The sequence below is a fragment of the Lissotriton helveticus genome, chromosome 3_2 (genome assembly GCF_964261635.1).
Source record: "Lissotriton helveticus chromosome 3_2, aLisHel1.1, whole genome shotgun sequence".
NCBI lineage: Eukaryota > Metazoa > Chordata > Amphibia > Caudata > Salamandridae > Lissotriton > Lissotriton helveticus.
The window spans coordinates 130,360,122-130,387,663 of record NC_136062.1 but is presented as its reverse complement, the minus strand read 5'-3'; the positions used below and the strand labels follow the sequence as shown (position 1 = coordinate 130,387,663).

General features: G+C 43.3%; 1 protein-coding gene across 3 annotated transcripts in view; it reads right to left on the bottom strand.

The window, feature by feature from the left end:
* APBA2 (amyloid beta precursor protein binding family A member 2) overlaps positions 1–27,542 on the bottom strand; it is a 1,100,835-nt gene that overhangs the window by 338,895 nt on the left and 734,398 nt on the right. For 2 of the 3 annotated variants that reach the window (XM_078684922.1, XM_078684923.1), the window contains exon 8: positions 5,461–5,496. The exons of the other annotated variant lie outside the window; for it this stretch is intronic. In XM_078684922.1, the coding sequence (XP_078541048.1) occupies positions 5,461–5,496 (36 nt within the window). The remainder of the gene's footprint in view (positions 1–5,460; positions 5,497–27,542) is intronic. 3 annotated transcript variants of the gene reach the window in all.

The following is a 27,542-nucleotide window of genomic DNA, read 5'->3' as shown; positions in this document are numbered from 1 at the left end:
TTCTAAACAGCATGTCAAAATACAGCCAAATAAAGAATAGATTGACTCAAAAATTAAAGTTTAGAATGGGATTTAGAAAAACCTTTTGATTTACAAAATTCAAAAGGGTAGAATACATAAATAGTAGAGTGCATATGCAGCAAATCAGATTTAAATTCATTAAATAATTGCCATGAAGGCCCTCAGTAAAAGGAACAATGCAAAACAATAGAGAAACTCATTAATTGCCTACGTTTCATATTCAATAAGAAATTGGGCAGCATCTCTACAAGCATAGGAACGGGCTCTCACTCAGCCCCAAGTTCACGGGTTTATAAAGCCATTTTCTCCACTGGAGGTCTGTAAAGTCACCATTGTGTAACCAAAGAAATCATTTTACAACAAATCAAATTATGCATCTTAGTGTCACATGCACAACCACCTTAGCACTAAAACAACCACCTTAGTACATTAACTACATGAAAATTGATTCAGCTCCTCAGACCTAATGTCACCTGGAGGTGTCAGGATAAGCTAGTTACATAAACAACAGTGAACCATTGTGAATTAATGTAATACCGGAATCAAGAGGAAGGGCCTTGAAAAAGTGCTACAGTAGGCACTCCAGCAGGCTTTCTTCAAGAACAGTGTCAGAAATAAACAAATCCACATCTTACTTGACTACATGTAGCAGAATTATCAACAGAACATAAACATGATGCAGTGACATCCATGTTTAGCAAGATGACATTGCGGCTTAACTGAGGCCTCTTAATTGAGGCCTAGTTAGTATAAGCCAGGAAATCACAGTTGTAGCAAATTATTTTCAATTTCATCAGCTCAATGTCAGTATACACATGTAAATTCAACCATAGAATAATGCACATTTTGAACAAGAAGCATACATCCGTCATGATCATATCCCTCTTGGACATTTTTAAATTAGCTAATTGTGCAATTTATTACAGACTTTTTAGAGCCACAGTTTTACATGGCTGATTTTTCGACTTACCATTTTTCCCATCATTTTTGTTCATACCACATGGTTGCTATTAAAACTTCAGCACAAGACACATCCTAGCAAAATAAATGCATGCTGCATCATGCAAATTGTATGCATTATGGGGAAAAATTAAATGTGAATATTAAAAGAAAATATCACATATCATGCAGCAAGCAGCAAGCAGCAATAAAAGTACAGCAGTGAAAGTATGAGAGAAATAATAATTCATCTTATACACTAGATTGACACTTTCACATTTCCAGGACTTCATTCTTATAGCTCTGGGTGATCTATTAGAAACTATGATAGCATGTATTCGCATAGTCCAGTAATGGCTACACTGTGCTAACCAATAAATCAAGTTACTGCTCAATGAAAAGCATTTTTGTTATGAATGTTGTACTATACTTATGCAGAAATGCTAGATCGATGCTCTGTTGAGAAATCCTATATGACTTGGCTAAACAGGCGTACTAGTTGTTATGCTTTTCCCACTTAAAATTATAAATTTGTGTGCTCAAATGTAGAGAAATTCTACTAGCTGAGGGAACAAATGGTTGGTGTCCATATTCTTTCATTAAAGGGCTTCCATTAAAATACAGCTTGCTCACGTGTCAGAGCACTACAAAGTTCAGTTCATGTGATTGTGATTGCGATTAATTGAAAGGGGGCATTGATTGTGTACAGACTGTATGAAAATTAATCAGGATGAGCCTAGAAACTCAATCTCAAATTCTTTGTTTTTATGATGCCCCGTACTGTCTAACTACTGGCCTGTCACCGTAGCCTTGTTTAATTCAGATCAAAGTGTGTTTGATAAGACAATTTTGGGCACAAATTGAATTAGATTACCATGAGTCTAATTCTACCATCAGCGTAGTGTTCGAAATGTAAGGTTTGTTTAAAAGCTTTCGTCAAATTTGAATTATGCTGATTTTAATATTAAGCTTGGTACAGCAAATTTCTGTAATTATGCTTTTACTCCAGTTTAGGTAATTATGCACCATTTGCAATACAAAAATGTATTTTGTTGCACAATTATTTTAGCGTGAAATGCGCCCTCACATCAAAAATTGATGCAAGGAAGTGTTCGGGCTAAAATATAGCAAAATAATGGATTTTCATTTTCCATAATTTCGCCGAAATTTCTAGTGATTACAGAAAAGTAAACTATACGAATATTGTACACCCCTAATTTGTTTGCCTTTGCCAGGATTTTTGTCTGACATAAGACATACACAGTGTGGAACCTCTGCTAATTTTCTGTGCCACATCTCTCCCTCACGTTGGTTAATGAGTGTGCATTGTAGAAGTGCCAAAGTGTGATGTAAAATGAAGTGGATGGGTGCAATTGCAAACACATGGGCAGTACATTCCATTTTGCTAACCAATAAAAAAAAGTTTTAAAATGCATCTAGCATTGCAGAAAAGCCTCAGCAGTCAACCTCCTGTTGATGTTGTAGGGGCAGGATGTGAAGGTTGAGTGGTTTGAAAACAGTGGACTGCCTCGTTAATCCCCTTTGCCAGTAGCCTGAGCTAAAACGGCATGAATGACAGCATCATATATACCATTCTAGAATCCCCAGTGCAGATGCAGCACTGTGGCTGACCCCTGCCCTCCTTAGTGCAGCATAAGCTGCAACATAAAACTGAGCCACGGTGTCATTCAATTACAAGGTATCTATTATTCAGTGGTGGTCCTTTGGTAATATCCACTTCAGTATAAAATTGAGTGTGTTGTGGAGATGAAAGAGTACATTCCAGGTCGATAAATGAATGAAACTGTGACGAGAGATAAACTCTTAATGGATTTTAACCAGTACACTAAAACTAGAAGTATACACATCTGTCTTGCTGTCTTCAGAAAACAATTCAAATTATTCAAGACAATTTTTAATTTACAGAGGCATGCAGCCATATTGTAATCGGTAGAAAAGGACAGTATAACCATCACATAAATGCATGATGTTAAAGAAGTGTCTAACGACTTCTCTCACAAAAATGACCCTGCACATGGTTTCATTTGATCAAGTAGCCACATTTTGTGTGTGTTTGGGTTCCTTGCTTGGGTCTCAGTAATGTCACCAATGCACTTTCAGCCATATAATGATATAAAGATGTCACTCTGCATATCATGCGTGCATATCAATGGCCCGAATAGTCCATATTAAAGTAGTAAAAAAGAAATCTGAAAGGGGAAAATGGGTGAGGAGACATTGAGCATTGTTAAATTAATAGTAAGATGATTGTTTGTGGCGACCTATTGAGCTATACTGCTAAGGAGTCCTAATGGACCATGTGCATATTCAAAGATAGATATATATATAGATACATATATATCTATAAATATATATATTATATATATATATATATATATATATATATATATATATATATATATATATATATTGAATAGAACACAGTTCAATAAGACGATCACAAAGGGGATAAATCCAATGGTAGATGTATTTTACTCCAACCGCCGGCGTGGATGATCCAACTACCTAGGGCGGGGAGAGCAAAAGGAGCCAATTTGGATTTTTATATATATATATATATATATATACATATATATATATATACATATATATATATATGTATGTATATATATATGTATATATATATATAAATATATATATATTTATGTATAAAAAATATATATATATGTCATTGACTTAAAAGTAACTGTCAATTACAAAATGTTACTCACTTATCTAAATGTGCCAAACATTATTTTACCTATGTGTTATAAGAAGTGTCTTGATCCTTCATTTAGGACTATTGTTATTGTGTTACGTTTTATAGAACAGAATTCAGATGCACAAATTAAAATTGCCTGCAGTGCAAGTCAATCATTTGGAAAAAACTATGTTCAGCGTTAATTATTATATAGTCATTTGTGCATATGAAAATATATTTCTATGTAAGGTGTGAGATTATGGTTTTACGCACAACTTTATGATAATATTCAATACATTACATCACTTATATTTGAATCTTGCATATCTGAAACTATTTCCCTCAATGTTCAAAATTGCTGAAATACTAATCATCTCAAGGCACTAATATTCGTCTCCTTTGGAGGAAATAAGGGTTTTACAGAAACATATTTATGATAAATGTAACTGCAGGATTATTTATAACAATGCATGTTATAAATACAGGTAGTATGTATGATCAATTTCCTAAATGTTTCACATGCCCAAGTATGCATCCTTTCTGTTTCACTTAGAACATTGAAATAGTTTTACTATTTATGAAATAGTTTTTTTGTAGCAGTGTAATGCAACCAGCTATTTACCATTTTTGACTAATGTAATCCAAAGTGATCCTTCATTATTTCAATTATATCGATTATGTTAAAAATAGGCATTACTTTACAATGGAGCACAATCAATACTGAGCTATGGACTTTATAATGCATATGCGTTTGCACTACTTTTAAGTATAAAAGTAAACTTATTCCCAAATAGGCTTGGAATTGTGTAGTACAACATACACCCATCAGATGCATAGTTGACAGACACCAAAATACCACCGAGTGTCTCTTCCATTGACTGCTTCAGCCCAATTGTACCTGTTGCATGCAGTGAGAAGTGCACCCACTGTAAAACGTGCTTTTGATTTCACTGCCACACTGAGGTCCATGAGATTGCCAGCTATTATTTGAATATCGCCTTTGGGCAGAAATAGAGGAACATGTTTAGTGGAAGTTATAGTTTCAAAAATGTCTAAGAAGATATTAGTTGGGAAAATATTGTTTTGTCATTTAAAAAAACAATTGTTCTATGAATATTAGTTCAAGGGTTATAAATGGCAACACCCATAGTTTTTTTGTTTTTATCACTTTTAGACCTATTTCAGCTAGATGTAAAGGAGCAAGCATGTAAATTAAGCATATCAAGGATTATTAGGAGTTTCGTTCAGTCAGAAATCAACGAAGGGAACAGTATGCAATGTATTACATTTAAAATAATTAAAGTTGAATTAAAGTGCTAACATGAACACTACACTACAGGCTCCCAACATAAGAATGGTTTGTGCAACTTATTTAATGATTTTTAAGAGAGGCAGATTTACTTTTCAGAAATATTAACCTCAGGAGTTTTCCTTTTCTGGATCATAACATCTGGAGGCCGTAAAACCATATGTTTACTTTCTGCCTAAATGAATGTTTGCAAAACGGTCTAATTCAAAGTGCTGTTTCATTATTTGAACTAACTTATTTGGGAATGTATAATATTGATATGTGGGTTGAGCTCGTCCCTCTGTAGATATACTCTAAGTGCAACAGTCACTGAATTGATTTCATGGTAAAGGTGAATGTTTGTGTTCACGCTTGGTTTGCTGAGCAAGTACAACATTAAAAGTGCAATTATATTAGAATGCATACAGTAACTAAAACAAGAGTGTATGGCAAGCAAGAATAATAGAATGGAAGCAAGCATGTCATGAGTCAAATTAAAAGTTTTACACACCGCTTTTTTCTTGATTTTAGCTGCCTTTTGCATCCTCTGATCAGTACCATTAGACAGTAAGTTGAGAGATGCACACAAAAAAACAAAAAAACAGTGTATGTCAAAAGAAGGTTTAATTAAAAAAACTCAAACAATGTCATTTTCTTCCGAAAAAGAAAATGTTTATAATAGACAATCAGAATAGCACATAGCACTTAACGTTCATTTGACTCAATCCTGTGCATAGTACAGACGGTATTTATTTAGTCTCTAATTGTCCTCTACAAGTACATTTCAGGTACTCCTACAGTTTGGTACACTTAATGAAAATGATGATGAAAAATATATGAAGACCAGCCTATTTATTGATTCTACCAGTACTTTCAACTAAAAATCCACCTAGTTTGGAAAGTAAATAGCAATATGATTCTTGTTTTGGGGCAAGTAATTTAATTAACGTTAAAATTGAGAATAATGGAAGGCCTACACTCAAGGAGCCACGACAAAAGTAACTCTATGCAACTCCTACATTATAGCTGTTTTTTAAACCTATTGGTATCTTCACTAGAAAGAGAAAAGTGATAGGAGGCAAGAGAAAGGTGTCATCATTCATTGACTCATTCCAGCAGATTTCATATAGACCTCCAGGCAAAATTGCACATCACCTTATGAGTAAAACATCAAAAGTGCAGTTCTTGTAGAGGCTATGTGTGCTGTTTTTTTACAATGCGGTACAAAAGGGGGGTGGTGATGGACGGAGCATCTGAACCAATCAAACACTCACACCCAGTCAACAGATCTGGGTTTAATCCATCACCGTTCTTTAGCCCACAATGCCACCCCAGTTCAGACATGGCCATATGCAAATCAGCCTGACCCTGTGCCTCATGGGAACAGTACAGCCCGAACTGCCAAACCATGCCTTCCCTGGACCGGAAACAAGCTTCCGAGGACCGGTTTCTGGCATTTCAGCCGTCTTCAGCCCGGCTTGCTTGAATCCAGTGGCAAAGTGAGCAAGCGACTCACGTCTGAGCATACCCTGCCAACTTATGGCGAACAAAGTGGCACAAAAGGGGGTGGTGATGGATTTACAATGCAGCAAATGACTTATTCAAGAAGATTTCATTAGACCTCTAGGTACAATTGCACATCGCCTTATGAGGAAACATCAAGAGTTCTTGTAGATGTTGTGTTGTCGGCCCCATACGTCCATTGAATATCAATCTGCAGTCACATGTCTGGAGAAAGCACATAAATCTGCCTTTGAACTGATGAATGTGGACAGATATTCAACAGAAAGGTATTCTCCTATGAGCAGTAGCAATAGGAAAACAGGTTACTGATCTGGGCATTATTTCAAATTGGAGGATGTCTGTTCTACATTCTCTGTATTTGATGAAAGGCTTGTCAAAACAACACCTATCCCAAATTAAATTCAGAAACCATAACATAAAACCTCTACATTCAAGTTGCTGGGAAGGTACAGAAACTAAGTGATAGATTAATCTCCCCATTTACAAGAAATGTATCCAACACGTTTGTGATTGTGTATGCGTTCCACCGTGTCTCAATAAAAGATAATGTATGTTATAGAGCCATACCACCCTCCTGGTCCTGCTCGACCTCATGGCGGCCTTCGTCACCCTGTCTCCCTCTTTCTTGGTTACTCGTCTCAGGGAGATAGAAGTCGGAGGTCCAGCTTTGAGCCTCTTGACCTCTTTCCTCAACCAAAAAGAACAAAGGGTGAAGTTGGGCGAATTTCTCTCTTCCTCTAAACCTGTGCAGTGTGGGGTCCCCCAGGGATCCTCTTTAAGTCCCACACTGTTTAACATCTATGTGGCCCCACTTGCCAGGGTAGTGAGATCCTTTGGGCTTGAGGTGTTGTCATATGCTGACGACACCCAAATTATGGTCTCTCTCACACAGTCTGTGAGTGATTCCGCCCTGAACTTTAGGAACTGTATGGAGGTAGTTTCTCAATGGATGATCCAGAACTTCCTAAAGTTAAATGGGGAGAAGACAGAGGTCCTGATCTTTGGGGGCAATCAGGACGTCTGGTCAAACGACTGGTGGTCAGCCTCCCTTGGGGATTGTCCCCTTCCTTCTCAATCCGCCAGGAATCTGGGGGTACTGATAGATACCTCACTCTCTTTTGACCGCCGGGTCAACAGGACTGTTTCTACCTGCTGCGGTATCATTAGGATCCTCAGAAAGATCGCTCACTACCTCTCCCCTGATGCCCGGAAGCAAGCCACGTGGCACTTGTTTCCTCAAGACTGGATTACTGCAATGCGCTCTATGTGGGTATTAACAAGAGCCTTATCCAGCGCTTGCAGGCAGTGCAAAATGCGGCGGCTAAGATGGTCCATAATCTTCCTAGGCTTTCCTCAGCATCTTTGGCCAGAAAAAACCTACATTGGCTGCCTATCCAGTCCAGGATTTCTTTCAAGATCCTTTGTCTCGCTCATGGGGCTGTGTACGGTTCTGGCCCAGAGGGTATCATGTCCCTCCTCCACTCTTATTCCCCCAGCAGAGCTCTCCGCTCATCCAATAAAAACCTTCTTTCAGTTCCCAGATTTGCAAAAGCAAGATGGGGAGGTAGAGCCTTCTCTACATTAGTGCCTAGGTTTTGGAATTTCCTTCCCTCTGAACTGGCAGGACAACCCTCCATTGTGCTTTTCCGTAAAGCATTAAAAACGTGGTCTATTGTAGAGGCTTACCCGTAACTATGCACCAGGAGAATTACAGACTGTATGACCTGTTTGGCGCCTTGATGCCCTTGGGCTAAGTTGCGCGGTATAAGTTTCCCTTCATTCATTCATTCACATGTATGGAGCCTGGACCTCACTAATGTGCCCTACACATGAGATATTGATTAGGAAGATGGCTTTCTACAAAAGGGTCTTCAGTTTATACAGGGCGTAGGGTCAAAAGGCTAGTGGTTCAAGAAGGAAAGTACATGATTCAGATCCCTACTGCTGGACAGCGTTGTAATAGGAGGAAGCCGATTTGACATTTGGTGAAGGTACCCTTGATAGATCTGGTAGAGGTGAGAAATATTCCCTGCCTTACTCCGTAATGCCCCATTGGCTGACTACTAGGTGTTGTCAGTGTCTATATGAATGCATGACTCTACCAGGTGTCTGAAGAAAGGCATGACATTGTCCTTATAGGTGGTGAGTCAATCAATGGTCTTGGATAGGATTGGCTAGAGATGAAACTTCAACAAGTTTCTTTTGTGCCGAGGACCTGCTGATGGTTTTTTCTGGCAGGTAGTGGTATGCACAAGTTACCATTGGAGAGGTGACCTTGGTTAGCTTCTCAGAAATGATGCCCTCAAGCTGAGAGCTTATAATTACAGCATCTATCCCAAGGGATGATGAATGTCCTTTTCCTGCAGATGGTGCAGTGTTCATAAGAACCAGCTTAGATGGACCAAGATGTGGCTATAAGGAGGACTGAGCAGCCTGAGTTGCATCTGTTTTTGGAGGACCTTAAGAAACAGTCAAGTCATGTCAAGACATTTATGTATCACTCTGAGTAGTCAAGCATAGGCCTACTCCCAAGGATTGGTGAATTTGCCAATCCAGAAGGCAAGCTCATAGTATTTCACGTTCAAAGGTTTCACAAATGAAACTATATCTGGTCACTCCAAGACCTCAAAATGGAATTGAGAGGTGTCTGTTTAAGTTCCTGCCTGTGGGGTTGGTGTACTTATGAGGTCAGGATGTCTGTTCTCACACTGAACATGAGGGAAACAGTAGAAATATATCTTAGAAAATGCTGATTTATTTCAAACTCAATGCCTGTTAAGAGAATGTAGAGAAAGAGTGACCTAATTACTGATGAGGGAAAGGTATTTTCAGTGTTTAAAATACCACTATTTGTCAACCAAAGAGATTATGGAAAGGTCAGTGGAGTGAGCGCCTCACACATACTAAAATGGAATGGAATGGGAAAAAAAGATGTGAAGGGTACAATATCCCAGCAGTAGGCAAACTGACTTTAGGAAGGAGCAGGTTTTATTGCAAAGGTTAAGCTAGGTTTTCAGCAGTTTTAGAAAATGCAGATGGCTATTTTCTGACCTGAGAGCAAAGAGGAGTGTATTACATGCTTTGGAAATGGGGTGACTCTGTTGTGATGTTTCAAAAGTAGAGCACAGTACACAGGCTGCATATGGATGGACTAAGAAATGAGGAGTCCATTCTGAATTCCACACTTTTATTGACCGGAGATTGTTACAATTGCAAATCTTTAACAGGGTGGCACTAACAGGAACTTTGTTTGTCTTGGCACTTCATCCCTTGTTTTTATTGTTCTGATTCAACAAAACAGCGCTGTTTACCCCAGTGAACTCCCAGCTGATAGCATAAAATAGTAAGAACATACTTGGCTCAGGAAGAGTCCAATCCAGAAGCCACGCTCCTATTGGCTAAAGGCTGTAACAATTGCAAAAAGTTGAAAGAATGGTGTGAAAAGTGACCCGAAGATTTTTGTAGTGGCACTTCAGTCCTTATTTTATTGTTTATTGTTAAACCTGTCCGTTTTAGGGTGGTCTTTCCCCAAACATTTTGCATGTTCCCTCCATTTTTGCTGATCTCGTTTTTGTTGGCCTTAGGACTCTGTGTACTTTAGTACTGCTTAATTCGCAAAATAGAGTTTTACTACTGCAATGCCTACCTTTCCCATAGGATAACATTTATTAGGTGGTAACTTTCAATTGGGAGCAAGTAGGAATATCGAGTTTGGTGTCTAAAGAATTGTAATTTAAAGTCTTTTGATTTTAAATAGCAATGTGGAAAATGCCGCGTTTTGATACCTGCAGCCTGTGTCCTCAGTCAAATGACTATGTGTAGCTGCCAGTTGGCCTTTGCATGTTACTACCAGACAGTGAAACAAAGGAGCATAGGTGTTGACAGGATGGTCAGTCTCTAACTTGATGAGGGGGAACTGTCACCCACCAGACTTGCACATGATAAAGGTTCTGCTTGAGTACACTCACAAAGTGTTTGACACTAGTCTATTGTGTACCCAGACTTGCTGAGGACAGGGCAAGGAGGAAGGAATTTCCGTACACCTCTGGAGGTAGAAATCTCCTGAACCTTCTCCTACTTCAAAATGGGCACCAGGTATAAATATTGGACCCTCAGACCCAACTCTTCGGTACACCTGTGGAAGACTCCAAAGCTGCTCTGAAAGGAGGGCTGTTGTTTTGTGTTGCCCTGCTGCCTGAGTGAAAGGACGGGATCTACATCTTGATCCCAGGACCACTAGAGTAACTCCAAGAGCTAATTGGCTGGCCTCCTGATCGGAGCCTCAGTGATAGAAAAGGCTACAACCACCTTAAACCCAGCACCTGAACTCAGTTTGCTGTAAGTCTTGCCCCCAAATGTGCCAACCTCAGCCCAGGACCCTTGGAAGTGGGCCTGAAGGTGCTCTGCTAGCCCCGCTGGGGTCCTGCAGGCAGCAACGATGCAGCAGAATGCATCTCTCTCAGCCTCATATAAACCAAATCTTCATGAAGCATCCTTGACGCAGACCTTCACACTGCAGCCTCCCATAGACGACATACTTGAAGATTACAAAAAACTCTGCATTGCAGCCTCGCAACTTCCTCGGAACTCCTCAAAACAATAATTGAAAAACAATAATAATTTGGATCTTTGTAGTGATAACCAAATATCAATTTATAAACAAACAGACAACGAGAGGTGGAGACCGTGATTTGTAAATCACAAAACCCAGTGAAATGAAAATCAAAGTTTCTGTATTCGGGCTACAAAGGTTCATGCGCAATCTAATGACCTCAAAACTACCAGTTATCAATGAAAACCAATAAACTTTCAAAAACTTTACAAACGGAAAGAAAATCAGGCTTTGTTTAGGGCTCGTGGATGGCAAGATTAATGATAAACATTATTTTACATTGTGTGGTAATGACAGCGCCAAAAATCTAATTTGTTTCATTCTGGCGTAAAATATTAAGAAACTATCATAATTACGTTCTATCAAAGGGTACAAATGATTTGATACAAGAATCAACCCAAAAAGTGCACCTGCCACAAAGTGTATGCAATAACACTCAGAACGATTTGGGGATAGGCTTTCGACTCCCCTTGAGAAGGTCTGCATTGTAAAGTTGTACAGGATCGAACGAAAAGGGAGGCTCATCGTAGTTCCTATTGAACCAAATGAGCATGATAATACTTGGTATTTATTTCACAAGGGAAAGAGTGCCATTGTTCATTATTATGACAATAACAGAAATTATCTTGGTTCAGCTTTCAGGAAGCCAGAAAGGCCCATGGTTGACATACATCCTTTTAGGTCTGTTCAAGGGTAAGGTTAACCTTCTGCTCTAGCTGTTTATAGTTTCCAATCAAAACATGACTGTAATGAGCCTCTTTGTAAAGAGTACAACTCCATACAGTCCAATGATACCTGTATTATAATTGATTCAAAGGAAGGAACTTTATTAAGTACAGAAAACAGCATCATTATCTATGGAGAGGGGATTTTTACAAGAACTGTACAAAGTAGTGGCCTTCTTCAATGAACTATTCAATTAAATCTAATTGTAATTCTGCTGTTTAAGGTCATTATGGTCAGTACCATATGTTTACGCATATTCCCACCCAGCTTATGCCTTGCAGTATACAATTCGTTTCACTAAAGTTTTCTGATTGTAGCAGCCTCCAGTAAATGAAAGGGTGGAATCCAGAACGGAGTCTTCATTTATCTCATTCCATCCATCTGTGACCCAGTTTCTGAGTAAATGGGATATTGTTTTCTAATCTACCTGTGTTCTAGGCTTTCATTTTGACACATCACAACAGTCGTCTCAGTTCCAAAGCATGTAATACCCTCCCGTTTTGTCTTTAAAATGGTTGAATAGGCAGAAACATGTCGACCTCTGCTAGTGACTAGAAATATTCCCGGCTTTTCTTTTAATACTACCACTGGGAGATTAAATACAAAAGTTCACTCTATTCAGTAGGTTGTTTTAATTCACACACTGTGTTACCCTCTACACATAACCTTCACTCTTAGACAGACCAGAAGAGTGGCATAGCGACATTAATCTCAAATAATTCCCCCAAACTCCCCATAATAATGAATGGGTAGTAGCATACACTAATATCTATAAGAAATGGTGCTTAGAGGGACCGAATGATGAAGCATGGCAGCTATTGGGTGGGTGAGGGCTTCCATCTTTAAGGAAGGAAAGTCCATCCCTTGGTACTCTCCAATCTTTGTGTTTTACCTACACATTAGAGACAAATCAGTTCTGACATGTAGTCTTGTGTATAGATAGGAGGATGAACTGACTAGCCAGATTCCTCCTGACCCTCCTTTGTTAGATGATAGGTATTACTGTAAAGAAAAGCACCAAACTTCAAATCACACATGGTACTGGTAGTACTGATGCTTCTGGCAATTCTACTCTTAAGGGTCCCTTAGGGATCTAAATTGGTAAGCAGGACATACATGCGTTAGACGTTGTTGGAATTATGTATTATCTCTCACCTACTGTATGCCCTCTCACTGAAGGGCTTGACCTTCAGCCCTCAGGGCTCTTATGGTGCCTCTTGTGTAATCCAATACAGTATACTTGTGGCTAAATCATCATTATGCACCTCCTGGTTCTTTGTCACATTTTATTAGTAAGACTTTCTGACTCAGTTCTGCGAGTATGCCCTGTGTGGACACATCAGCTTCTCTTCAACTTTTTTGACTGACAGCCTTTTTCTCTCCATTAAGTGGTTTGGAATATTTGTCAGCTACACTGCTAGACATAGTGACTAGGACCCCAAGTTGCCCTTGACGTATAAGTGACTTACCTTCGGTAACAATATATCTGTAAGAAACATAGGTTAGTTATAGATTCCTTATCTGAGAATTACCCCAGGCGACAGACTGGATCCGGAAAGTTTTTCATCAGCAGTACCCCTGCGAGTTGCAAGGTGGCGTCGGCCGGCTCCGCTTTCGGCGTTGGCATCGTGGTCGCCGGGATGACATTGCGGTAGCTACTTAGATGCCACCCTTGTGCGCTTACGTCAGTTCTGTACATGACTTTCCATGCCAGCAGTACAGACCCATGCAAGACACTGAACATTGGTGGACAAAACTAGGGCCCTGAAAGGATCTCCTTAACACTAGAAGTCAGTTTGCAGAACGGGGAGGATGGGTGGGGCGGTAAGGAATCTATAACTAACCTATGTTTCTCACAGATATATTATTATTGAAGGTAAGTAACTTGTTCATCTGAAAGAAACAGTTGGTTATAGATTCCTTACCTTAGAATAGATACCCCAGTAATACCAACCCCGGAGGTGGATCTGCAAACTAAGTTCACACTAGGAATTCCTGAAGAACAGAACGGCCAAAGAAGCTGTCTCTCTGGACTTGGCTGTCCAGGCAGTAGTGCTTAATGAACATGTGCAGCGATGCCCACGTAGCTGCCTGACCGATGTCATGAAGGGGGACTCACCATCCGAAAGAAGTAGTAGCTGCCGTCGCCCTGGTGAAATGGGTGCGCAGGTCCACTAGAGGCTCCATATTTGCCAAAAAATATCAGGCCTTGATGCACAGAACAACACACCAGGAGATTGTCAATTTGTGCACGGCCCAACCTTTCTTAGCGCCCGTGTAACCAACAAAAAGCTGGTCGTCCACTCGTAATTGTTTGGTGCAATCCAATTAAAAAGCAAAGCGCATGTTTTGGATCCAGATGGTGGAGCCTCTCTTCCTCTTTTGAAGGATGCGGAGGCAGAAAAAAGGTGGGCAAAGTAATGGTTTGGCCAATATAAAAACAGTGACCACCTTTGGAAGAGGGGAAGGTCGAGTTCTGAGGAATACTTTGTCCAGGTGAACAGACAGAAAGGGAGGCTTGGAAGACAGGGCTTGTAGCTCACTCGCCCTGCGCGCACAGGTGATGGCCACCAGAAAAGCAGTTTTCAGAGTGAGGAGTCTGAGAGGACGGTTATGTAGCGGCTCAAAGGGAGCGCACATCAGATAAGTAAGAACCAAGTTCAAGTCCCACTAAGGCATTATGAAGCGAACAGGAGGAAAAAGATGAGTAATGCCTTTAAGAAATCTATTTACCACATGAGACTTGAAAAGATACGTCTGATAAGGAAGCCTAAGGAAAGCTGAAATGGCTAAGAGGCAGCCTTTATGAGTGCCCAGAGCAGAGGCCTGTTGGGCCAAAGACAGGAGGAACAAGAGAACTTCAGAAAGAGGGGCAGAAAGGGGATCCACAGCCTTTGCTGTGCACCATGCCACAAATGTATGCCATCTGCAGGCATATACCGTCTTAATGGAGGGACGCCTGGCTGCCAAGATTACATCACAGACTTCGGGAGGCAAGTCAAATGACAGCAACTGCCGCCGCTCCATCTCCTTGCAAGGAGGTGGAGGCTGAACAGGTTAGGGTGGAGGACCGTCCCCTGAGGCTGCGACAGAAGAACCTCCCGAAGAGGCAGTCGGATCGGGGGATCGATGGCTATGGTGATCAGCTTGGGATACGAGACTATTTGTGTCCAATACGGAGATCAAGCCCAGTCGTGCTTGATCTTCTTCAGCACTCTAGGAAGAAGTGGTATAGGTGGAAAGGCGTATAGAAGACCGCACCTCCACTCATGACGAAAAGCGTTGCCTAGCGAGTGCTGCCTTGGAAATTCTAACGCGTAGAATTGCTGACAATGAGCGTTCTCTACAATTACGAATAGATCTAACCAAGGCTCCCCTCACTGTTGAAAGAGACCTTGCACCACCTCCGAGTGAAGACGGCATTCGTGATCCATCATGCACTTGCGGCTGCGTTCATCCACCCTGGCATTCAGTGAACCTGAAAGGTGTTCAACCACTAGGGATATGCCCTGATGTTCCAGCCATGTCCAGAGACGGAGGGCCTCTTGACATAGGGTCCTCAACCCCACCCCGCCTTGTTTGTTGCAGTACCACATGGTGGTGGTGTTGTCCGTGAACACCTGCACTACTCTTCCCCAGACAGAGGGAAGGAATACTTTTAGTGCAAGACGGATCGCACGAAGCTCCAGCAGGTTGATGTGGAGCTCGGACTCGCCGGAGACCAGAAGCCTCTGACATCTGCCTTTCCCATGTGGCCGCCCCATCCCAGAAGGGAAGCGTCTGTCACCACTGTGCGTTCTGGTTGGTGAAGGGAGAGGGATCTGCCATTCACCCAATCCTGGTTCGTAAGCCACCACAGCATTTGTCGTGCATTGCCCTCCGAGATCTGGACGCAATAGAACAGATTCACCTGATGCTGCACCCACTGGAACTTCAGGTCCCACTGCAGAGCCCGCATATGCCACCTGGCATGTTCGACCAGCAGGATGCAGGAGGCCATGAGGCCCAGCAGCCTCAGGGTCATCCTGACCGAAACCTGTATAGAGGCGGAAATATCGGAATCATAGCCCGAATATCCCGGACTCGCTGTTCGGGAAAAGAAAACCAAAACTGCATCATATCTAGAACCGCTCCGGTGAAGAGGAGCTTCTGAGAGGGGGTCAGGCGTGACTTTGGCACGTTGATGGAGAACCCCAGCTAATGCAGAAGGTAGGACGTAGTCTGGAGGTGGGAGGTGACTTCAACAACCAGTCGTCCAGATAGGGGAAGACTGGAACCCCTGATTTTCTCAGATGAGCTGCGACCACCTCCATCACTTTCGTGAACACCCGAGGGGCGGTGGTAAGTCCAAAGGGGAGCACGGTAAACTGAAAGTGCTCGTGGCCTACCATGAATCGTAGGTTATGCCGGTGGGCTGGCAGGACGGGGATGTGAAAATAAGCATCCTGCAAGTCTAATGCTACCATCCAGTATCCAGGGTCGAGGGCAGACAGGACCTGAGCCAGGGTCAACATTTTGAACTTCTCCTTCCGGAGGAAGCAGTTGACATCCCTGAGATCCAAGATAGGACGCAGGCCCTTCTCCTTCTTGAGCTCCAGAAAGTAGTGGGAATAGCAACCACGACCTACTTATAAGGCAGGAACACGCTCAATGGCTCCCTTGGCCAAGAGAGCCATAACTTCCTGTTGGAGAAGGGCCAGGTGCTCCCCGACATGCAATGGTATTGGGGCGGCATGGCTGTAGGGGTAGTCTCAAAGGGGAGGGAGTAGCCCCTTCGGACTATCTGCAAAATCCACCTGTCCGACGTGATGGTGCGCCAGTGGAGGAGGTGATGGTGGATCCTGCTGCCCACTGGCGTTTGATGGGACTGAAAAGACAGACCAGGATGGTTTGGTGGCTGCCACAGAGGGGGCGGTGGTGGACTGTCCTGCCCGCAGGCCCCCAGAACCATGTGAGTGGTTCACACGTCCCCGGCTGTGCAGAGATTGAACAGCTTGCGCTGGCCTGTGGCACTGAAAGGAACGTGTTGGGGCACCCCTTCCGTGGCCATGAAGGAGCGAAAGGCAGATGGTGCATGGGGGATATGCCCAAGGACTTTCCGTAGCACGAGAGTCCTTGAGGTGCTGTAGCGCACTGTCAACCTTGTCACCAAACAGGCAACGGCCATCAAAGGGCATGTCCATCAAAGTGTTCTGGACATCCCCAGAAAAGACAGTCGATCTCAACCAGGCATGACGGCGAAGGTCCACCGACATTGAAATGGTCCTACCCAGAGTCAGCAGTGTGCAGTCCACAGTGGATGGCAAACTTTGCTGCGTCTCTCTCCTCTGCAATAGCACAGGAGAGTACAGCCCGGGCCTCCTCCGGACATTAAGGCAGCACTTGCGCCACCTTATTCCACACGGAGTGTGAATAAATGCCCAAGAGGCATGCTGTGTTTACCGACCACAGCCCTAAGCTGGAGGAAGAAAACAACTTCTTCCCAAGCTGATCCAGCTTCTTGGATTCCCCGTCCGGTGGTGCGTTAGGGAATGCACTTTAGGACGTTGAAGCCTGGACCACCAAGCTCCTGGGGAAGGGATGTTGGGTGAAGAAAGTGGGATCGCTTGGGGCTGGGTGGTGGCGTTGGGCAACCATCCTACCCACAGGAGCACCTGTGTTGGGCGTGGAGCAAGTGCCCAAAAGGATTTCTGTTAGGGCCTAATTAAACGGCAGCAGGGCCTCCAAAGAGCTTGCTGCACTCCGAAGCACCTCGTCTAGAGGATAGTCCTGACTGCCACAGCAGGTAGCTCAAGATTTAGGGCCTCGGCCTCCCTACGCGACACCACTGCGTAAGACGCTCCCTTTTCCCTAGCCACAGTAGGAAGAGACAACATGCCAATGTCTGGTGAGGTGTCCAGACCACTGGCATCCCCCAGTTCTTCTCTCCAGTCCTGGTCGTTCTCCAACTGGTCAGTTAAAGGGTCACCAGACCCCTCCCAGTCTTCCTCACCCTCCTCTGGCTGCCAAACTGGATGAAATTGGCCAGGGTGGAATGCAGGCACAAAAGTACTCATCGACGCCGGATCCAGCGTTGACCGTATCCACATCAGGGTGGAAGCCCGGGCCGATGCCGGCTGGACACCGGCTGCGGACGTGGTGCTGGTGGTATCGGCGCCGGAGGAGGTGTAACGAGGTTGACCGGTGCCGATCTGGATCTAGGTCTGGATCCAAGGGGGCCCTGCGGTGCCAGGGCCGGAGCCACCGGCACCGAAGACCTAGGGCCCCCAGCTGAGTCCGCGAGGCCTGAAGGCACACCGGCAGAGTCAGGCTGCCCAAAGATGGCATACATCGCTTTGTAGAATTCACGAAGCTGGGCAGGGGTCGCTCCCGGTCCCGGGAAGGGAGGGAAGGCCGGTGTCGACCCGGTAGGCTCTGCACGCAGAGCTGCAGGGGTAGCACCACCCACCCCATTACCGCATCAGCCGACGGGTTAGGGGAAGTCGAAGAGCGACGATGCTTCTTTAACTTGTTCTTATGCTTTGACTTACCTGACCCCGAGTGCGAACACTTAGACGAGGAGTGATGATGGCTCCGCGATCGGTCTCTCGACCTCCCACATGACCAGGACCTCGTACCCGGAGCCGACTGCTGGTCCTCTAGCAGCTTTTGGGACCGCTCCCACAAAGACTTCGGGCCATGATTCGGCAGTCGGAGCACAACTTGAGGTCATGGTCACGCTCCAGGCAGTAGAGGCACACACGCTGCGGATCCGTCACTGACTTCAGTCGGGTACAGGAATCTCAGGCCTTGAAGCCGGGCATCCCTCGTGCACCAGGAGTCGGTGTTAGACTCAAAAAAGAAGTCGACAAAAGTCTCAAAAAAGTCAGTCAAAAGGTGACTGGGGGTACCGCTCTCTGAGTGTTTGCGCTTGCTGGCGCGGAAAAAGAAATAACTGATGTCAGAACGCGAGGGCGGAATTTAAGTAGCTACTGCCATGTCATCCCTGAGTCCACGACGCCAACGACGTATGCGGAGCTGACCGATGCCACCTTTAAACGCACAGGGGTACTGCTAACTAAAAACTTTCTGGATCCAGTCTGACCCCTGGGGGTAATTCTAAGGTAAGGAATATATAACTAACTGCTTCTTTCATATAAGCCTCTCTCTAACTTCTATCTATCTGATATCTATTTTCTATTCTTTATCTACTGTCTCTAGTTCTCTCATCCCCATTAGTCCTGATAGATCTCCCTATTCTTGATTAGGTCAAAATGCTGTCGACAAGCACATTTTCATTAACTAACTGATTGACGAGCAAGCTGTTATTTGAATACATGCACTTCCCCTTTTCACTTTTTTGCACTTTGTGAATTCATTTCTGTTCCGTAATTGTAAATAAAAGTAATTTTACTTCATAACCATCATAAATGTTTGTTTTCAGCTATCTGGTTAACTTTAAGTCCATTTGTATCTATTATTCACTGGATTATTAATTCACCCAGAAGCATAACATTTATTAACTTTCTAAAGGAGCCCAGAGTGAACAGCTGTGTTCATAACACAACTCAGCCTTGGTTCTCGGGTGACCTATTGAGTACTCTTGTATGCGTTTTACATGATATTTTGGTAACACAATGTTCCAGTATTGGACAGTTTGAGATACAACATGGGGGACCTAACTGTTAATTCCAGAGAAAGACCTCAAGAATTTAGCAGACTCTATTGTTTTCTCAAAATTAAGTATGCCAAATCCCTTTTTACCAGAACAACAAAAGTGCACCTATCATGATTGTAGGGAGCTGTGTGTTAAGCAGCTCATTTTGTCACTGGGAGCAAAACAATTTACTGCCTCAACTCGTCCTCCTAATACTCCAATGGCTTCCCATTTTAGCCAATCAGCTTATATAACTACTAGGTCCGGGTGCCGAGCTCCACTACGTTCGTGGAGTTTGCGTGGTTTTCAACACTCCACGCTCCGCATAGCTTGCGGTGTGCCTAAAAGTAACTCTGCTCCGCGTAGTGCAGCTAGAATTTATATTGGAGCTGCAGGAAGATTAGCGTGAATGCCAGTTTCCACTGCACTCCACCACTTGCAGAATTGTGCAGAGTTTTTTTGTCACTTCGCGGATTTCTGCATAGCAGATCTCCACAAACTTCGTCCAGGCCTGATAACTACCTGCATAAATCAGAAAGTTCTACATACAAGTACACTTCTTTTCATGACAAAAAACTGGAATTCTCTGGTGGTCAACAGAAACTCCTACTGGCATTCTGGGTTTTTAAAACCTAGTGCACCATGGTTCCATCCTTTCCTGGTTTTGCTATCACAATTTGCAACTCACTCACACATACTATTGAGCATCACTTCTTCACCATACACTCAGAAAGGATCTTAAAAATCTGCTTTTCATATAGTATTCCTAAACTGGATCTTACTATCTGCCTCTAGATTATAGGTGGCTTGGCTACTACCTGCCTTTGGGTGTTGTGATTTTCTCTGCCTGCCACCTTCTATTATCTTACAAGCTTAGGGACTACCACCACAATTTATCTCGATTACCTGATTGTATGTTGGTGTTTCTTTAAAATTACTCCTTCTGTCAATCAACAACACACCTACAGCTATTGAATGTTGTTATGTTGGGTTATATAGATATGTTGAACCCACTTCTCATCCGTGAGTATCCAGGCACTTGAGGAGGTATGTAGGTTGGGTGAGACTAGATGTAGGTCATCCGAAGGAAATCTGCAGGGTTAGTTGAAGAGCCAGAATTTCAGCTTTTTGTGGAAGTTGAGTAGTGAAGAAGAGGTCCTGATGTTTCTGTGGATGTGTGGGATACGTGTGGGATAGAGCCGTAGATCACGTAATTAGGGCCCACGCTAATCCCATCGGGAAAAGGGAGAAATCTAGGGCTTAATCTCTATTAAATGCTGTCACCACCTCTTGTTTCCCCACCCTGTGCATGCAATGCAAGATCTTCAAGTGACTACCTAATGCCGCTAGATGCGCCGTCATTAAAAAGCCCTCATTATGACCATGCTGGACTATGGCAACACACTCATGTCAGAATCCCAACCAACCTAACACACAGATTCCAGACCATTCAGGACACTGTAAGGAGACTCATCTTCACCCTCCTTTTCATCACCGACACCTCGCCACAGCTCAGAGCGCTCTAGTGGCTCCCCATCCAGAAACAATACCAATTCATGCTGCTCACCCATGCATTAAAGGTCCTCCACAACATTGGGCCTGCCTACCTTAACAACCGCCTACACTGAAGGTAAATATGGGATTCAGGGTGTGTCTTGCATTTTGTCTCGGGCCCTGGTCGAGCTGGTCAAGTCCGATGTTATTGAGGCTGTCAAACAGGGCTGCGTAGTTGTAGTCCGAGGGAGGTCGCTGAGGAGAATTAAGTAGTTTGAACTGACGGCGAGGGGGACATGAAGTCTGTGATGAGGTTGCAGAAAGTTGTGCGTGGTCCCTGGCAAGAGGAGTGGTCTGTATGCCAGGGTTCCGCTAATGATGGTCTTTCCATTTGATTAAATTTAGAACTGCATTTACTCCATGAATGGTGTGTTCTTGTCAGCGGATGATGTGCAGCGAATCGTGACCTTCTGGATGATAAGGACTCTTCTTGGCTTGTGTGGTCTGTCTTGGTGTGCTATCTTGTTGCCTGACAGGATGGCTGTGGTGATGAGGGGTGAAGACGATGGGTTGAGCCAGGTTTCGGTGAAGAAGATGTAAATGTAAATTGATACTTGTATAGCGCACTACTCACCCGCAAGGGTCTCAAGGCGCTTGTACGAATACCGCTGTGGAACCCATCCTGGCTTTCTCTGTGAGGTGTCCACTCCTGGGCACCCCCAAGGTGGAGGCCAGGCATCCTTAGCGTTGTGGGGGCCGTTGTGGAGATTAAGCAAGCTATTGCCCAGAGTTGCAGAGTGGGACTCCATGATTGGAATAGGCACCTAGGCGAGAATTATCAGGTCCGTGGAATTTTTTTTTAGCTCAAGACCCGCCGAGGCGGGGAATTGAACCCTGGTCCCGGGCTAGATCTCTGCATCAGGGTCTGCCGCTCTAACCATTGAGCCACACTTCTTCACATGACTGGGGCATGTGTTTTGACGAGGTCCCAGATTTCTGAGGCATTTTTACTGACTGAGCATGCAAAGAGGTGCATGAAAGCGAAGTGGGGAGGTAGTGGGGGTGGTGTGCAGGTAGAGGTGTTGAGGAGTCTTGTCACATGGGAAGTGACAGTGTGAGCAGGTGAAAGTTCCTAGTGTGAGGCGGAAGCAGCAATTGTGGCAAATAGAGTTGAGTGCTTTGAGCTCGTTGTTGTTGGCTTGAACTGTTTGTAATCTTAACCTAAATTTAACTGCATTTCCTTTACTAATTAACACATGCCCTTTATTTATTGAGAGTTTTATCAAGTGTGTACATATCCAGGGGCTATCAGAGCACTGCACAGTATAAAAAAGCAACAATAGGTTACAGGAAAGACAGTTTATCCTGGTATATGAGGTGATAGACACCACTGAACTGTGAAACAACAATTAGTCGAAATTATGAAAGGTCAACATATAAGGAGAAAGAAAATGGAGCTAGTAGAGTCAACACTATGGAACAACTCTATAACTGTCCTTATTATATAAACATGGTCAGTCAGTCCATTAGTCATCTTTAAAATGAAGAGATTTAACAGTCTTCCTGAAGGCCACAGAGGGGGGGGGGTGTTGTGCATTTCTTAGGCAGAAGAGAGTTCCAGTTCCTGGTAGCATTTCCAGTAAAGGAGGCGAGAGCAGAATCTCCCTTTTATGATTCTAGGTGGCTCTAGATGTAGCTAGTCTGAACTCCGCAGGGAGTGGCTACCACATGAAAGTGTGAGTTTCTGGGCCCTATAGTGAATGGCTTTGTGAGTAATACACGGTACGTTGAGGATGTAGCGTGCTTCAACTGGAAGCCACTTGAGTGTGACAAGAGGAATGATTTGGTCAAAGCAACTAGCCCCGAGTGTAGCCTTTAGTGGATCAAGGTGAGTATTTACCGTACCAGTAGGAACTACATTCCCGTAGTCAACTTTAGAAATTACAAGCTCTTGTACTACATTTTGAAGGTCATGTAGTGGGATGAAAAGCTTTACCTTTTAAATAGAGTTGGTAAAATGTACTTCTGGTAGTGAAGTTAACAGAAGCAGACATGTCCAGCTTGATTCCAAGTGGTTTAGCACAGTCAATAGTTTTGGGAGTGCATTTGAGTGGAACTAAGCAGTTGAGCCAGCCTTGGATTAGAGGAGAGTTGTGTGGGGGAAGAGATAAGAAGGAAGTTGTTCTTCGATGTATTTAGTTTTAAGTGGTTGGATGCTAGCAATGATTGTACTTTAATTAACTATGATTTAAGTGAAGTACATCGTCTAGGGGTAGAGTTGGATATTTTCTGGATATAGATTAATGGTGAAGGATTAAGGATTCCAAGAAGAAACTGAAAATCATAGAACTAGAATGGAACCTTGAGAGGCCCCTTTGTTGACAAGGGCAGGGTTTGATATGGAGTCCTATTGTTTGATTTTTTGGAAAGGGTTGTTGAGGAATGAAATTAACCTGTTCAGGACTGTGCTGCCACGCCCAAAATAAGAATTCAGGGTTTGAGGAGAATTTTATGACGGACTGTTTTAAAGGCCGTTCAAAAGTTGAGGAGTATAATTAGAAAAGTGACCCCTTCAGTGCTTAATTTGAGCGGGTGGTTTCCAGTGCTATGCACTGGCACCTAATTTTCAGCAATAGCGCTTGTGACAGTCTGCCTGAAGGTGGGGCTGACTGGCTAATTTAAAGATAACCACAACAACAGTTAATTATAAATTTAATCGACATTAAAAATTACTATTACCTGCCGCCCAACCCATTCTTATAGCTTTGGTGGCCTGAAATAGCCCGAATTGTCATTGTAGGAGTGTGATGGTTAGTAGTTCTGTTGTTACTATCATTGGCAGAGAGGCAGAGGTGATGTGTGATGCAATTATTTATTTTTTTACACATTAAGCATTGCTCCTCTTCATCCAGGAAGGACAGGGTACCATCCCTAAAGACTGAGGATGGCAGTCCCCATACAGCTATCAGTCCTAGAATCGGGCCTAGGAGGTCATAGTCCTTGATTGAGATGTAATAGCACACATTTTTTGAAGACTTTAAGGAATGAAGGTTGCATTTCTGATTCTCCCCCCTCTTTTATATATAACTGTTTATCATCTTCAGTGCTATTTTTCTTTTATGAACATATATACTTATATAATTCTTTGCAGTTCTAATCTTGTCTTCATCATTTGTATTGGTTATTTTATTGTTCCACTTGGACTAACATGGTCTTTAATCTGCTCCAACTAATTTTGCCCATGTTTGCATCATGGAAATGCACAAAGGAATTAATTAATGCACATTTAATGACTTTAGGGCTCATCTTTGGGTTCCATGTGACTGAAATTCAAATCTTGAACATTACATTTTTTTTTAACTAACTACAAGTATCAGTCCTGATCGCTTGACACCACTTTAAGCGTTGACAATAGCTGGGTTTTAGAGTAAAGACTGCAAATATCAGTCTTTTGCAACATAGATAGGGAGTGCAACTTCAGTTATGTGCCCTGAGGCTGTGCTTGTGAAATTTATTGTATTTAATAGAAATCTTAAAAAGGGGCTTATATCCCGCCCTTGCTTTTCATTGGTATGTGTGCTTACAACTTATTTTTCCTCCTTTTCAATTGGCTGTAGCATACTATTTCCTGTTTTCCTTTCTGTTTCTCTTATCAGTATCCCATGTCCCAAGTACTGTTTTCATCCGAGCTGGAACTTCTTTTAAGAGTGTCAGCACCTCTGTGGGAAGCCGGCACCAACGCAATGAGCACTCACCAGTCCCCCTGGGGCCAAAGCATTTATCCATTGTAGTGTTCCCTTTTGTTTGGAAACCAAGCAGCGCACTCAACAGTTTTCTCCAGGGCTGAAGCAGGCCCCCACTCCAGTGCTCCCTTTCGGTTGCAACCCTGAGCACCGTATCAGAGGCCAGTGCTTGTTTACATAGCCCCAGCAAAGACAAAGTGCAAACACAGTGCCTGAAAGTGAACACTATGTAAGAATTTGGCTGGTTCATGTTAGGTCTGTTTTTTGTTGTTACGTTTACCGGAGATTTGTTTTATTATTGATCTTCAGTACGAGTTTTGCCCGACAGGGACTTTGCTATGGCCTCTGAATTAATTTTCAGTTGTCCTTGCACCCTTGCTACAGAGGATGTTGGCTCTTTCCTGGACAGCATGAAAACCAGCAGCAATTGTCCTTGAGTTGAGATGCATTCCATGATCAGCCCATCAGAATCGTATGAGCAGGTGTGGATTGCTTTAAAAACGATTTAGCTCTTTGCATACATTCTGTTAAGCGAACTATACACATGATAATTAAATCAAATGTTCACCTACTTCCGTTCTTTTACAGACTTGATTGGCACATCTCGTATTTAAATCAGTGATCCTTTGTTGTAGTTTAGTATTTTTATTTGGAATTCTGTGTTCAATTCGGTTCTTTACAAGAGGGTCGAAAGTGGAAAAAAAGTTTAGACACATTTTCCAGTCTTGTGTACAGCGTCCTGTCTTTGGCACCGTGAATTAGAGCCCATTTCCTTTCTAAAGCGAGCGCCCGGGCCATGCCTCCGACACTTCACTCATCAGAACCGTTGGAGCTGAAAGCCGCGCTTTGAAAGCAAAACAAAAGAGCGGATTTAATTTAACTGTAAGACGACAATAAACCCTTTGTCGCTGCCTTTTCCTTTTACCGCTCCGAAGTGTTATCAATCAAACTCCAAAGGCTGGGGGAAATGCTCCCTCTAACCTAATTTATTTCTCCTTGCATTTGCCATTGAAAGGAGCAAAAACTTTTCGGTCTAGGCCCAATATGGAAACAGACAAAGACTTTTCATCGAACATAACCTCACTGTCCACGGCCTCTCCTCACCCAGGCACCAGCCACAGACTTTACATTTGGGCACTGTGAATGGTACGGTCTTTTTCTTGGCATTGAAGCACTGTGGCAATACGGCGCAGGTATATCTTTCGTGTTAGTTTTGCCATGTGCCTCTGCGGTAGCTACAGATGCCGTTTTCGGTTTTTATGTTCCGATTCACAAGAAATTTTTACTTTACATGTCAGTGACTATGCACAGTTTGTAACATGCGTGCGCTGCCGCACGTTACAATGATTTAGTGTTCGATGATTTAGTAAGTCCTTGTTCACAATGCAGTATCAGAGCTTCTTTCCACTTACATGTTGGAGTGTGTGCTGCACAAATGCTTTGTGTAAGACTAGTCTGGTCCCCATGGTGCACGCCATGTTCACAATCTCTCTCTCCCCTGCCTTCCCTCCACACCTATCAATTAAGATACGGAATGGCTTCTGGTTGAGGCTGCTAAAAAAAACAAGAATGAAATTGCGATGTTTTCCAATCGGACTGGGAGATGGTTGGTTCCATGTACTGGCTTTGGCCTAGCATGAACAATTTGGTGAATATTGAAATTTCTATAAAGCTAGCTACTGCTTTTTGAATAGTTACTTTTTTCACATAACACAAGATAGACTAATGTTGTTGCGGTGTGTGTTCAATCAGGGCCAGTTTTAGGACGTTGGTGCAGTCCCACCTGGCGCTGACCTTGCGGGTGTGTGGGTGTGTGGTTGCCGTGTTAAAAAACACTTTTGAGTTTGCTAGCAGGTGCTGCTAATGTTCTTGGGTATCCAGCAGTTTTCAGGCTGCAAAAGAAATGTCAAGATAATGACAGTGATTAATGCTCTTGTCTCCTTTAACTCACTCATCCTCCTTTACAATTCTTTATTTTAGGTTTAAGAACTCTTTATTGGTAGCTTTAATGCAAAAACAAGGTATAATAATCCGCCCACTACATCCAACGGCCGGTGGGGAGGAACATGAACAAGGGGAGGCGTGAGTGGGTAGAAAGAATGGGAGAGGGGAAGCAGGAGACACCTGCGCTAAGAGTAGGACACCTATTGTGTTGTGATGGTAGCCGGGATTGTATGTGAAGGAAACAGCTACCAGGAATTAGCTTAGGAAGGTTCCCATAAAGGATGAGTTAGACAGAGGGTCTGTAGGTATAGAGGACAGGTACATTCTGTGAATTTGTCCGATGGGAACTGTCCCATGTCTTGTCAAACAGGGGGAGTGAGAGGTGTGCTACAGCTGTCAGCTTCTCCATTCCTATTAAGTCCCAAAGTTTGTGGAGGCAGTCAAGGGTGTTGGAATCATGTCTGAACCCCATTTGGAAGCAGGATCTGTTTTGCAGCATCCAGTGCCAAAGTGATTTATAGACTTCAGGGGTACTTCAATGGATTGGGGAGGCCCAATAAGACATAGCTGGGAAACCTAGGGATGTCAGTGTCAAATATATCATTCACAGCAGTAAGCACATTGCTCCAGAAGGAACCTATGTTGGGTCATTGCCAAAGCAGATGGGTAAGAGTGCCATCCTGCCCGCAATGTCGCCAGCATGTACTGTCCTTATTTGCGTTCCACTGGGCAACTCCGTAATATGCAATCTTCAAGAACCTCTCCTTTACTAGAAACGTTAAGGGCAGACACGCGGGCATGGTGAAGAATGCAACTCCACTCCTTATCAGTTAAGGTACGTTTACATTCCACCTCCCACCGGTACTTAGCAGGTGACTTTGCCAGTTTCTGTGGGGTAGTAAGGAAGGTGTAAA